Here is a 12,561-nt window from a genome sequence, read left to right on the forward strand (position 1 = left end):
GCAGAGCACCCGTAGCTGGGCCTCCCCAGGCACAGGAAAGTGCCTCGGAGGTTTCAGATGAGGCCGGTGAGGGTCTCACCACGCTCCTGGGAGCGTCAAATCCCAAAATGCCCATCCTAGACTCCTTGCTGTACTTCACTGGTCAAACCATTTCCTCCAATGGCAATGTGATAGTTTCACGTGTCAACCTGGCTAGGCCATGAGACTCACACGTTATTCTAGATGTTTAAATGTGATGAACAGGGAAACCAGCAGACTTTGAGTAAAGCAGATTACCTTGCATAATATGGGTGGGCCTCATTCAAGAAGTTGAAGGCCTTAACAGAACAAAGCCTGACATCCCTCAAAGAAGAGGGAACCCTGCCCTTGGACACAGACAGCAACTACTCCCTGGGTCTCCAGCCTGCTGGCCTATCCTGCAGATTTTGCATCTCCACAACTGCATGAGCCAATACCTATCTATCAAAAGCGATTCACTCATTCACATACACACTCACATCCTACGTGTTCTGTTTCTCTGGAGAACCCTGATACAGATGGTTTTGGAAATAAGAATCTCATTTTGGGAAGATTTTGACTCCTAGAGGCAGTGAATCTAAGAGAAATGAGATGCTGGCTAGAACTCTGGCTCCCTAATGACTGGGAGACCCTGGATGATTTACCTCCATCTCTCATGACCTCCATGCTCCTCATTTCTAAAAGACAAGAAGCGATCTGAAGTTGCTGCTGAGATTAAAATGAGACACTTTACATGAGATGTGATGCCAGGCACACACCATGTCCATGCCCCTGTCCAATGCAGGCAAGTAAATGTGTGTGGGTCTCAGTTTTTGTCATGCCCCTGGTGCCCATCCCTGAGGGCTGTACACTCCCTGCCTGTCTCAGTCCAAGAGCTTGGCTCTCCTTCAACTGTGGAGCCCCTGTCAGCCTCATGCTGGGAGAAGGCCATGGGTACAGGGCGAGACAGGTGTTATGAGCTGCATGCTTGTGTCTGCCCAGGATTCATGCATTGAAACCTTAACTGCCAGCAGGACGATATTAGGAGGTAGGGTCTTTGGGAGGGATATGTGTTGGCTGAGCTCATGAAGGTGGCATTCCATGATGGAAGTATTCTTGTAAGAAAAGACAGGAGAGGATCACTTCCTCTCCTTCCAACCTCCCTACCACTACTCCCCCCGCCCCCCCCCCCCACACAAACCATGTGAGGAAACCGGGAAGAGAGCTCCCACCAGAACCCGGCCATGCTGATGAGAATTCCCAGCCTCCAGAATGGTGGGACATACATTTCTGCTGCTTAAGCCACCCAGTCTGTGGTATTTGTTACAGAAGCCCCAACTAAGATGAAGGGTATGGGGCCAGGGACCCCAACTAGCATTGAAGAGTAGCAAATACCTTCCTCAAATGCTCCCAAAGCCACTAGGCATGGGAATGGAATGGGGGGAGTGAACTAAAGATAGTTCCACCAAATTCCCTGACGTTGGGCTGCCACCGGCCACAATTCCCTGTCGGGGCCAGGTCGGCAGCTCCAGCACTCAACCAAGAGGCCGTGGAGAGGCAGCTGCTCACTGAAGGCCCCCAGGACACAGAGGGAGACAGTATGGCAGTCACTCAGCAAGCAATGGAGAGCACTAACTATGTGCCCGGTGCCGTGGAAGGGCCTCGGCCACACCCTGTCCTGCCACATAGAGCTGTGTGGTCCTGGGCGAGTCACACACCCTTAAGAACCCAAGCAGTACGTGATGACAATTATACCAATGCTCCCTAATATGTGTGGGTTTTTTTAACTGTTGTAAAATATGCAGCACTTAAAATTTACTATTTTAGTAATTTTGAAGCGTGCAATTCAGGGGAATTAAGAATATTTGCAATGTTATATAACCATCGCCACTATCCATATCCATTTCCAAAATTTTTACATCTTCCCAAACTGAAGTTCTGTGTCCATTATACACTAACTCCTCACTCCCCACCCTGAGCTCCTGGGAGCCTCTATTCTACTTTCTGTCTCTAGGAATTTGCCTATTATAGGGATTTCATATAAGTGGAATTCTGCACTATTAGTCCTTTTGTGACAAGCTTATTTCACTTAACATAATATCCTTAAGGTTCACCCATGCTGGGGCATGTATCAGATTTTCATTCCTTTTATGGATGAATATTCCATTATACATATATATGCCACATTCTGTTTACCCAATGAACACGTGGGTGTTTCCACCTTTTGGCAATTGTGAAAAGGCAGCTGTGAACATGGGTGTACAAATACCTGTTTGAGTCCCTGCTTTCAATTCTTCTCTGTATCTATCCAGAAGTGGAATTGCTGGATTCCGTGGTAATTCTGTACTCAATTTTTTTCCATACTGCCTTCCAACAGCTACATGTAACATTTTACATTCCAACCAGCAATGCACAAGGGTTCCAATTTCTCCATATTGTCCCCGATACTTGTTACTTTCTGAGGTTTTTTTTTTAAAGATTTCTTAATGTTTACTTATTTTGGGAGAGTGTGTGCACTCAAGCAGGGGAGGGGCAGTGGGAAAGAGACCAAGAGAGAGAGAGAGAGAGAGAGAGAGAGAGAGAGAGAGAGAGAGAGAGAGAGAGACACCCAAGCAGGTTCCACACTGTCAGCACAGAGCCTGATGTGGGGTTCGAACTCAAGAACTGTGAGATCATGACCTGAGCTGAAATGAAGAGTCAGACGCTTCACCGACTGAGCCACTCAGGTGCCCCCAGAGGGTTAGTTTTTTTGTTTGTGACTTTAGATGTTTTTTTGATTAACAGCCATCCTAATGGATATGAGGTGAAATTTCACTGTGGGTTTTCCATGTCTTCGTGAATTACCACCCCATAACAACAGGGGCACGAGAGCTAGAGACAAGAATAATTTGTAAGAAGCTTTCTCCAGAAGAGAATATGGTGGGATTTTTTCTAGCATAATAAAAACAAGATGTAAGACAAATATTCAAGTCACTGAAGCATCATCATAATATAGTGAATACCCAGAACCCAGGGAATGTGTGACTGATACAGAGGCCTTGTCCTAGGCTTGTCCCTATGCCATCCCCTCACCAAAGCCCCTTCCTACCCTGAGGTGATCAGGAGCTTGAATGTTCTGTTTCTCATTCTCTTACCCTGGCTCTGGTTAAAACACAATCTCATCCCATCTGTTCATATCTCTAAATAATAGACTATTTATTTTGCTTATTTCCAAGCTTAGCCAGAACCACATTATATACTCTTCTGGCACTCCCTTTTTTTACTTAATATGTAAAGATTCCTCAAGGTTAGGAATAGATCTAGGAGTACAATTGTTGGGTCGTGGGTTCTGTACAGATTCAACCTGCCAAGATAATGCTAAATTGTTTTTCAAGGATTACTCTTTATATATTTGAGACCTTTAAAAGGAATCACCAGAAGCTTCACAAGATCAACCTGGGCCACACCTGCTCTCCAAAGCATTGGATCAATCACGTATCCAAGTGTAAATGAACAAAGTCTAGGAAGCGCGTCTGAGAGATGGCCAGCTCCTGGAAATCCTCCCACCAGGGGCCCCTCCGGTCCTGCCCGGCAGCCTGTGGAGGGATGCCACTTCCCACTGACCTGGAGGGTCTACCAGCTGAAGGGCCGCCTACCTGAAAAGAGAGCAAGACTAACTGGTCACCAGGCTAAAGTGTTTCTGGAGTTCCCAGGCCAAAAGAAAAGGGAAGGTCCATATGACAGTCACAGGAATATAGGCTGCTCTGAGACTTTGCAAACACTGCCTTCCCTGGGGGATAGGGGAGGCATTTCCCCTGAACAATGGTTAAGCACTCATGTGTCTACCATACAGATCAATCTTTAGCCTAGAGTTTAAACCCATAACTTAAGTCCAGGTCCACACAGTAAGAGCAAAGAGCAAGGAACAGCTATCAAGCTACTTAATTACTACAGATCCCTTTCTCTTCCACACTCTGGTTTAGGGTTTCTTACTGTTGTATATATTACAAACCACATAAATACTGACAACGTGGCTCAGGGGCCATTTTGACCTGGATTTTGTCTTTACCGAAGGCCACTGAATGCCATAAACCAATTTCCTTTGTTGCCCATATGAGGGACAAAAGGGGATTATTCTGCAAGAGCATTTAATGACAGCTGCAAGACTCCAGTGGACAAGTGGACACAGCAAAAGCGTCTTGGGCATTTTAGGGGCCTAAGTATTGCTGGTGTGCAGAAAGGGTGTGTTCCCGGCCACATTCCTGTGGGCTGTACTATAATGGTGGCCACCTGGAGCTCAGCCTTGCTCCACAGAAGCTGAGGCTGGATGAGTTGCCTATCTGTCCTATTTTGTGTCAGTCATCAGAAGGGAAGACCCCAAACCAGTCAAGGAAGTGCTTCCCTAGACAGTTTCTGAGCAGGCACACAGTTTTAACTAATTATAAATTCTCTGCAAAGAAATCATGCACAGCGATGAAGGTGCAAACACATAAAAAAGAATAAATCCTGTTCAAGGGCCTTTGATTTTCTGTACCCTTTAAGAACCAGTCCTAAGACACAGCAAGTCTGATGGTGGAGGCTCTGAATGCATTCCACTGTGCTTATTTGTACCACTACCAGAAGGTCACAGGGAGGCACGTGCAACACAAACAGCTCACATAAAATAAGATGCTCACACGCTCGTGTAGGGAGACGGTGTCGACCCATCTGCGGAGCAGCTGGCCTTCAGGAAGAGACAGAGGAACAACTGAGACACCCTGGGTGCCCCAGCCAGTGGTCCACACAGGGCTGGACACCAGGACTACAGAGCACTGAATGTGAGGGAGACAGGCCTTGGCTCAAAGAGGAGCCCGACCACGGCACACCGAGGTGTGCCAAGAGTGGCTCCCTGGTCGGCATCGTCCTCCACAGAGGTCTGTGCTGTTCTCAAAGCCCTACCTACCCATGGCCCCAAATGCTGTCCTACACTGCATCACTCTTGTAGACATCCTCGAAGATTCGGATGGAGAATCTGATACACAGAGAACTCAAAGAACTTGCCCAAAAGCACAGAGAAAGTAGAAAGGCCAATCTGCTCTCAGGCAAAATAACTGCAGAGTTGGCAATGCATAGATCTCTGCTAACTCTCCTCTTTCTAAACACAATGAGATACTGGTATGTGTGTACACACATGTATACGTGTATATACATACGTGTGTGTGTGTGTGTGTGTGTGTGTGTGTGCGCACACAGGAGGTGTCCCTGCACCCAGTGTGGTTTAGACTGCCCTAAGTCCTTGCCAGTGATGGGTTTAAGGTGGGCACATGACCTTGTTCTGGCTACTGAAACATCAGAGCAGGTAAATTAGGAAAGAAGTTCTAGAAAAGTTTCTTTCTTTCTTTCTTTTTTTGAGGGCAGGATGGAGGTAGAGAGAACAAGAGCGAGTGGGGGGTGGAGAGGGAGAGAGAATCTCAAGTAGGCTCCATGCTCAGTGTGGAACCCAATACAGGGTCCAATCCCAAACTCCTAGAATCACGACTAATTGAAAGTTGGATGCTCAACTGAGCCACCTCCTTCTATTAGGGTCGATGACTGGGCTGTGGCAGCCATCTTATCCCCACTGGGGATGCTGGCCAGAGGCCCCTGCCCACAAACTGTAACCACAAGCAGTTCAGCAGAGATGGATCCACTGTGGTCTTGATGATATCTTTGAGAATGTGAATTAACCAACCCTTCCGGACTTATCATTATATGAACTAATCCATCTTAATGACAATTTAGCCATTTGTGTCAGTTTCCATTACTTGCAGCCAAAGGCATCCTAATAGATAACGCCTTCTACAAAGGTAAATCTCTCTCAAATGACACAGTCTAAAGGATTTCAGAGGCTCCCAGTCAAATCTAATCACACGATGGACAAATTCACCATCATTTCTCAGATGAGTGGGTTTCAACACTACTGTCTCAGCATTCCCTCATGCCATATGGTATGCCAGCATGTGACAGGGCTAGAGTAGGTGGCTATTGTACCACGCCATCCTGGCAAAATCACAGGTATGTATGTTATAGTGATAGAGGAATGATCTTGCTTCAACTCCAAGAACAAAAGTTCTCCATAGAGTATAATTCTTTCATATGTAGGGTTTTGGTGGTGGTGTTTGTTTTCTGACACTATCTAGAGTCCCTGGCTCTCAAGAGTACATGTCCTTCATATATATGCCTCTACAGGAGGCAGTTAACTTCCTTTCTAAAAAACCACCACGAGCAAATGCTACATTACTGACAATATACCACTAGGCGTTGTATTCCTATATTCCATATATTCCACACATTCTGGCTAATCGACCATTACATTCCAGGCATCTAAGACCCTCACTGTCTCCACAGAACTCTTTTGGGCAGTCCCACCCCCACGCATCACTGTTTCCACAGCAACCAATGAATTTCATGATAAGCAGGGCTGTTAAGGAAGATATCAAGAGACTGGGGGAAAAGAGATAAACAATGAACCATAGGAGAAATCTGTGAAATATTAAGCTGGGCACAGATCCTCCATGCATGTGTATGAATATTAAAGACTCGGATAAAATCCATACCCTTGTTTCAATATGCAGAGGCAATACCCAAATCTAGAGATTCACACACTATTCAAATGAAAAAAATCATGTAAAGCCTAAGAATGGTTAAGAGAAACTATAAACCAAATTTTTCGACAAGAGTATACTCTTCTGTAACTCAGACTTGGCAAACCTGAAGCACTTAGGAGGCTTGGCGGGGGACTCTGGGAGAAGCAAACAAAGGATGCAAATCAGAAGTATCCAACTCCCAGTGGCACTAGCTTCTTTACATCAGGAAAAAGATGTCCTGAACGAAGATACGCAAGAGTTAAAAGGGTTGGAGAATAAACAAGATGAAACCAGAAGTTGAACTCCATAGCCCCCTGCCGGAGTTCAGTTCCTGGCAGCCAAAGGGGCCAGCTCTCTCCTGTCCAAAGTGTCAAGGGATAGATGTGTGCTCCTGACAAACCCACAACCCGTGGCTGGATTACAGACATTCTGGGGAGGACAGAATACATGCTACTACCAAGCTCCCGCTAACACTCACCATCCTCAAAAATTGCTCCTATTTCAAAAGATAATTCTGAGCTGTGTTCTGCTTCACACGGATATACTGCTCGAGCCTTCCGGTTGACAACGCTGAAAAGGGAACGTGCAAGACACAAATTAAAATATGAGAAACCGGGAGGGGGAAACCTCACCTTACCCCAACCCTCCCTTCCCAAATCTCATTTCTATAGCACCAGTGGGACAACTCCTTCCAAAAAAGAAAAAGAAAAAAAAATAGCAGGGAAGTGAACAGCAGGCGGAACTCCAGCACTTGATTTTCAAGTAAATGATGGGTTTCAAATTCAAATCTTTCTTCGGGGAGCTTCTCTGAGAAGCTTTCGATGAACCTCTTCACCTAATTGTCCTCTCTGCCTGGTGGGATGCCCTTTCCTCTCACTTAGCATTGTCAGAGCCACAGGGTGTGTTTATTCCTAAGCCCTTAGTTTACCTATTAGGGGAGGCACTACTATCTTGAGACAGAAGGCCAGGCGGTGAAGGGCAGAGGCGCACACACACCAAGTGACTTCAGCAGTGCGCTGCCGACATCAATCTGGCAAGACTGACAGTCTGCTTCCCACGTCACTCTGGAGGGAGCCTGTCGTTCTGAGTTGGGTCTCCCCTGTTTGACCCCCTCCCTTCTGCCTGAAAAAGGCATTTCAGGCTCAGCTTCTCACCGCTCGTCAAAACACCCTCTGTGCCCTTCTGGGGAAAGAGCACACAGGCAAGGATGGAAAACATGCTGTTTAGCCAGATGCAAACTGCAGCAAAGGAAGCGTCCCACCTCACTGGAGTGGGGGGAGCCGCTGATGATAAGAACTTCAGCCTACCCCCCAGGAAGAAGAGCTTGCTGGGCCAGCACCTCTGGCTCCTGCACAACTGGCCCGTTAAACGGCCACGTTAATTCCTGTTCCCAATGCCCAGTTTACTTTCCTTTAAAAAACAGCGTGTGTTTTATATTCACGGATGAGAAATTCTTCCAAAATAAGCAGTTTCATAAATGCACAACAGGCACCAAAAAGACAGAGTAGGACAGCAGGTTCGAGCAGCACTCACATAGAGCCAATTTCTCCTAACAAGCTACTTGCTCTTGAACCAACACACAGTCAGAGACAAGGTTGTCGATGTTGTCCACGAGGTCCAGGAGGCCGGGAGATCCTGAGCAAGCCCCACGCGAGGAACACAAGAACCTGCTCAGGTTGGTCAAGCCCTTTCTGCGTGCTGCCTGTCTTCCACATCGTTTTCCAAACCCCGTACCTTTCAGGCGGCTTGTCCACTATGGTGGTGGGAAGAGAAACGGGGGAAGGCGGTGGCTTGGGTGAAGGCGGTGTAATCGCTGGGCTGCAGCTTGGGGTGGTCGGGGACTGCGTGTTAAGCCACTGGACCATGGGTGATCGCGTCTGGCAGGGGCTACAGGTGGAAGTTGGAAGAACAGGATTAATAGTAATAAAGGGAATAGAACACCAAATACATGAAACTGCATTTCTAATTGGCTAAGATGATAGCTTCCTCATCTCTCCTGATGACCAGGAGAGACAGAGTTCTCATTGTATCCTTCCTGGTCTTGTAGCCCCAAAAGCCACAACCCAAAAGTAGAGATGCCTAGTCCTTCTCCAGGTTTGCGGAGATCGTGTCTTGCCCATCCTAGCACCAAATCAGTTCACTAATTAGGACACCAGAATCCAATTGCCAAGACTAGCTGCTTGGACTTTTGAGATACTCATGTTTTCTGCTTTTAAGGAAAGTGCCAGAATCTACAGTCAAACTCATTACCTGTAGCTCCAAAAATTCAAGACATGGTCTATTAATGTTTAAAGCCTTTTCATCTGGTTGTGTACATGGAACAACTCAGAAAAAAACTGCAGCCAGGAATCAAGATTCCTCTTGATTTGAGACAGAAACCCATGAGCAGCAAAAATCTTTGATGACCTTAACGTTTCCATTGAACTCTCATTTGCAAATTTAAAAAAAAAAAAAAAAGCTAACGTATAAAGGTCAGTGAACAGACTCATGGAGGGGCCTAAATGTAAAACAGAGTTCTATAAATATGCGCTGATTGGAATTAAATTATGTTTCAATTACCTCACACTGGAGGCTTGTGACTTAGTATATGAAGCTTACTTTAAAAGCACAGCGATGGAAGTTTCTCATTTCAATTACACTCTCAACACACATGTATTCAATGGCTGCTACACCCAAATGCTCTTCACCTCAAATTCATCCTCTTCAGCTAAAACCAGTTTCCATGAGCAGCTTCCTTATCCTTCCACATTCCTGAGCATTACCTATGGTTCTTTCTTCTGTAGCACAGCTAACATTGAGTTCTATCCATTTTTACTTCCAAGAGCTCCCACGCTATTCTCTTCTCTACCTCCTCCTCAGTGTCAGGAGACTCCCTTTCTCATCGCTTCATGCCTGTGTCATCTCTGTGGTCTCCTGACTAAGCCCCCAGTCTAATTCCTCCCACTTAGCTGGCTCGGCCAGCCACCCTCAGCCACCTGAGACCCAGTCTGCCCCATCCGCCTACCCAAGAACTAGTGTGCTCCCCAATGTACCCCCTCCATGTCTGCTCCCCCAATGGTCCCCCACCCTGTGCCTCAGGTCTCTCCTCACCAATCAGGCTCCCCAACCCCTCTGCCAGCCCTGATCTGTCCCTTCCCTGGCTCAGCTCCAGACCTGCCTGCCCAAATGCTTCTCCTTTGGACTAAATTACAGATCTTCTCTGAAGGCCCATCCTTGTTCTGTGACTGTTTCAGATATTTCTCTTGCCTTTGGGTTATAATCAGGTCTTTAACTCTTTCGGTAGACCTTACAGATCCAGGCAGAGTGCTGGGCACATGAAGTCTTCCACAGACATCTTAACAACTAATTCAGACATTCTACAACTACAACTGGATTTTATAAATCAAATACATGAAATATTGCATTACTGACCTGATAGGTATTTAGTATGCTAGAAGGTTTCCTACCCTTTGCCCAGAAAAGGGGACAGGGGCTCACATTTAAAAAACATTATTTTTCGAACAATTTATTTACAATCCCCCTATCCAGCCAATTCATTTGGAAGTCATAAAACCTATTTCATACCAAGCAAAGAAACCTATAAATCTCAAATGATCTGTACTACCAGCAGCAAAAAAGTCACTCAATTCTTTATCAGAAAATGAACCTTAAATGGTGTCTTACTAATCAAAAGGGAGAGGATGAGGGAAGGTCTGACAGAGAATTTAAGACCACACTTAGCCAAACAATTCCCATTTCATCTCCCAGCAATTATTCAAGGTGCTTCTGGGGTGGTGGTGGTGGAAGATGAGATGTTTTACCACACCCCCATCAACTCGTTCAGGTCATAAATAGCCTAGTGATTAAATGATGGCCATCCATCTGCTGAGAGGGAGGACAGCTACAGGATGAAGATAAAGTAACAATGTGACTATATTTACAAGGCTCTTAAAAAATAAAGATCATAAATTTTATAGCTATTATCTACTTAATCTTTACATATTATTTTTTTTTAACATGGCTTTGTTTTTTTGGTAAAGGAAAAACACTCCTTTTGGAAAGTGAAAGAACTGTTGGAACGGCAGGTGCAGAAAGTTTGGGCCTGTCCCTTTGCTCAGCTTTCTCCATCCTGTCCCAAAACAGGGACTCAGAATCAGCAATCCTGGCTCAGGGTCAAGTTCTCAACATTAACCTTTTTGTTCCTTTGTTTTCTGTGACCCTTTTGTTGTCCTTCAACGTATAGATGTGCTATGTGATCCAGCACTCAACAGGCCACCAAGATAACCGTTCAGACTTCCCATTCAGACTTACATTTCTGTATTCAATTTCCTGGGTTTTCCCCACAATAGCTCAGAAGCCTGACCCAGTTACTTCTCCTTTGGATTTCAGAATCCCACATGGCACAAACTTTGCGAGGTGGAATATTCCTAACAGGCAGCAAAACCCAAGTCTGGAAACAATCTCTATGGAGAGGAGGCATAAGAAGTTACCTGGAGAATGGGAAGTCCTATGAAATAAGAGACCTATGTAGTAAAACAAAGTTTGGAAAACAAACAGAGTAGATGCTTGGCTGGATACAAGAAACTTTTCACAGGCTTCTTCCGCTAAGAAGGAGTGAGGATAAGGCATAAAGTGATTAAATAAATATAGTCCTAAAATGAGTTCTCACTTCAGCCAACAGAGGTCAGATAACAATATGTTTCATAGGTGTCTCCCAAAAGCACACTGTCCGTATCTTTTTGAAAGCAAGAAATGATCAGCATAAGCTGCTTTACCTAAATCACCTCCTACTTTTCAGAATTTGGTGTGGGGTTTTTTTGTTTGTTTGTTTGTTTGTTTGTTTTGGGGTTTTTTGTTTTTGTAATGGGGATCAAAAACTTTTCTTTAACTACAGTTGACCCTTGAACAATGTGATGGTGAGGGGTACCGACCCCCATGCCATCCAAAATCCACATATAACTCTTGATTCTCCAAAAACTTAACCCTCATTAGTTGCCTACTGTTGACCTTTGGAAACCTTACCAATAACAGTTAATTTACACGTTTTGTATGTTACATGTATTATATGCTGTATCCTTACAATAAAGTAAGCTAGAGGAAAGATGTTTTTAAGAAAATTGTAATGAAGAGAAAAGACAGTTACACCACTGTACTCTATTGAGAAAAATCCACACCTAAGTGGACCTGGACAGTTCAAACACACCTGTTCAAGGGTCAGCTGTATTTAATGGTTAAAATATACTACTTATATTTTCCCAAAAAGCAATGAAGGAAAATATTAGCTTTTAAATTAAATTTCTGATAGTCTCTTTCTCTTCTTTAATACATTTGACAGAAACACTGGGCATTTTGGAAATGGCAGCCCCCACCCCCCCTCGCCTAGACAAAGGACTCCGTTTTTCTTAGCCTGAGCCCTAGAAGAGAATTAAGCCCTAGGGCATCATGTATATCAGTCACATCTCTCCTATATATTTAGAATAGTTCCAGCTACCTATGTGGTAGGAGACAATTCTTGATGGGTTTCTTGTGTTCTGCACTTCTGCCTTTGTCCTAGACTATCTTTACAAGGATGTCTATTGGGCAAACAGCCTGGGAAGACAGAGACTGGGTCTCCTCCTAGAGAAAAAAAGAAGGCTTTAATAACCACCATGAAAGATCTGGGTTTCCTAAGCTCTGGGTTCCTCTTGTTTTTTTTGTTTTGTTTTTGTTTGTTTTCGTTTTGAGAGAAAGAGAGCGAACCAGCACGCATGCATGGGGAAGGGGCAGGGGAAGAGAGAGAATCCCAAGTAGGCTCCACACTCAGCACAGAGTGCCACACAGGGCTCAATCTCAGTACCCTAAGATCGTGACCTGTGGCAAAATGAAGAGGCAGACACTTAACCAACTGACCCCCGTCCTCTCTTAGAACACTCTATGCAGGTATCTTCCACCCGTGGGGCACCACCCTTTGTTAACTGAAGGTCAAAGAGCTGATACTGTGAGCATTGCTACCGCTGTAATT

The 12,561-nt window shown here is 45.2% G+C and overlaps 1 protein-coding gene across 3 annotated transcripts in view; it reads right to left on the bottom strand.

Moving 5' to 3' along the window:
- ARHGAP10 (Rho GTPase activating protein 10) overlaps positions 1-12,561 on the bottom strand; it is a 319,834-nt gene that overhangs the window by 2,956 nt on the left and 304,317 nt on the right. For all 3 annotated transcript variants that reach the window (XM_053216887.1, XM_053216886.1, XM_027066965.2), the window contains 2 exons: positions 8,316-8,468; positions 7,060-7,151 (listed from right to left, as the gene is read on the bottom strand). In XM_053216887.1, coding sequence (XP_053072862.1) covers positions 7,060-7,151; positions 8,316-8,468 — 245 coding nt within the window. The remainder of the gene's footprint in view (positions 1-7,059; positions 7,152-8,315; positions 8,469-12,561) is intronic.

Source organism: Acinonyx jubatus, chromosome B1, assembly GCF_027475565.1.
Source record: "Acinonyx jubatus isolate Ajub_Pintada_27869175 chromosome B1, VMU_Ajub_asm_v1.0, whole genome shotgun sequence".
Lineage (NCBI taxonomy): Eukaryota > Metazoa > Chordata > Mammalia > Carnivora > Felidae > Acinonyx > Acinonyx jubatus.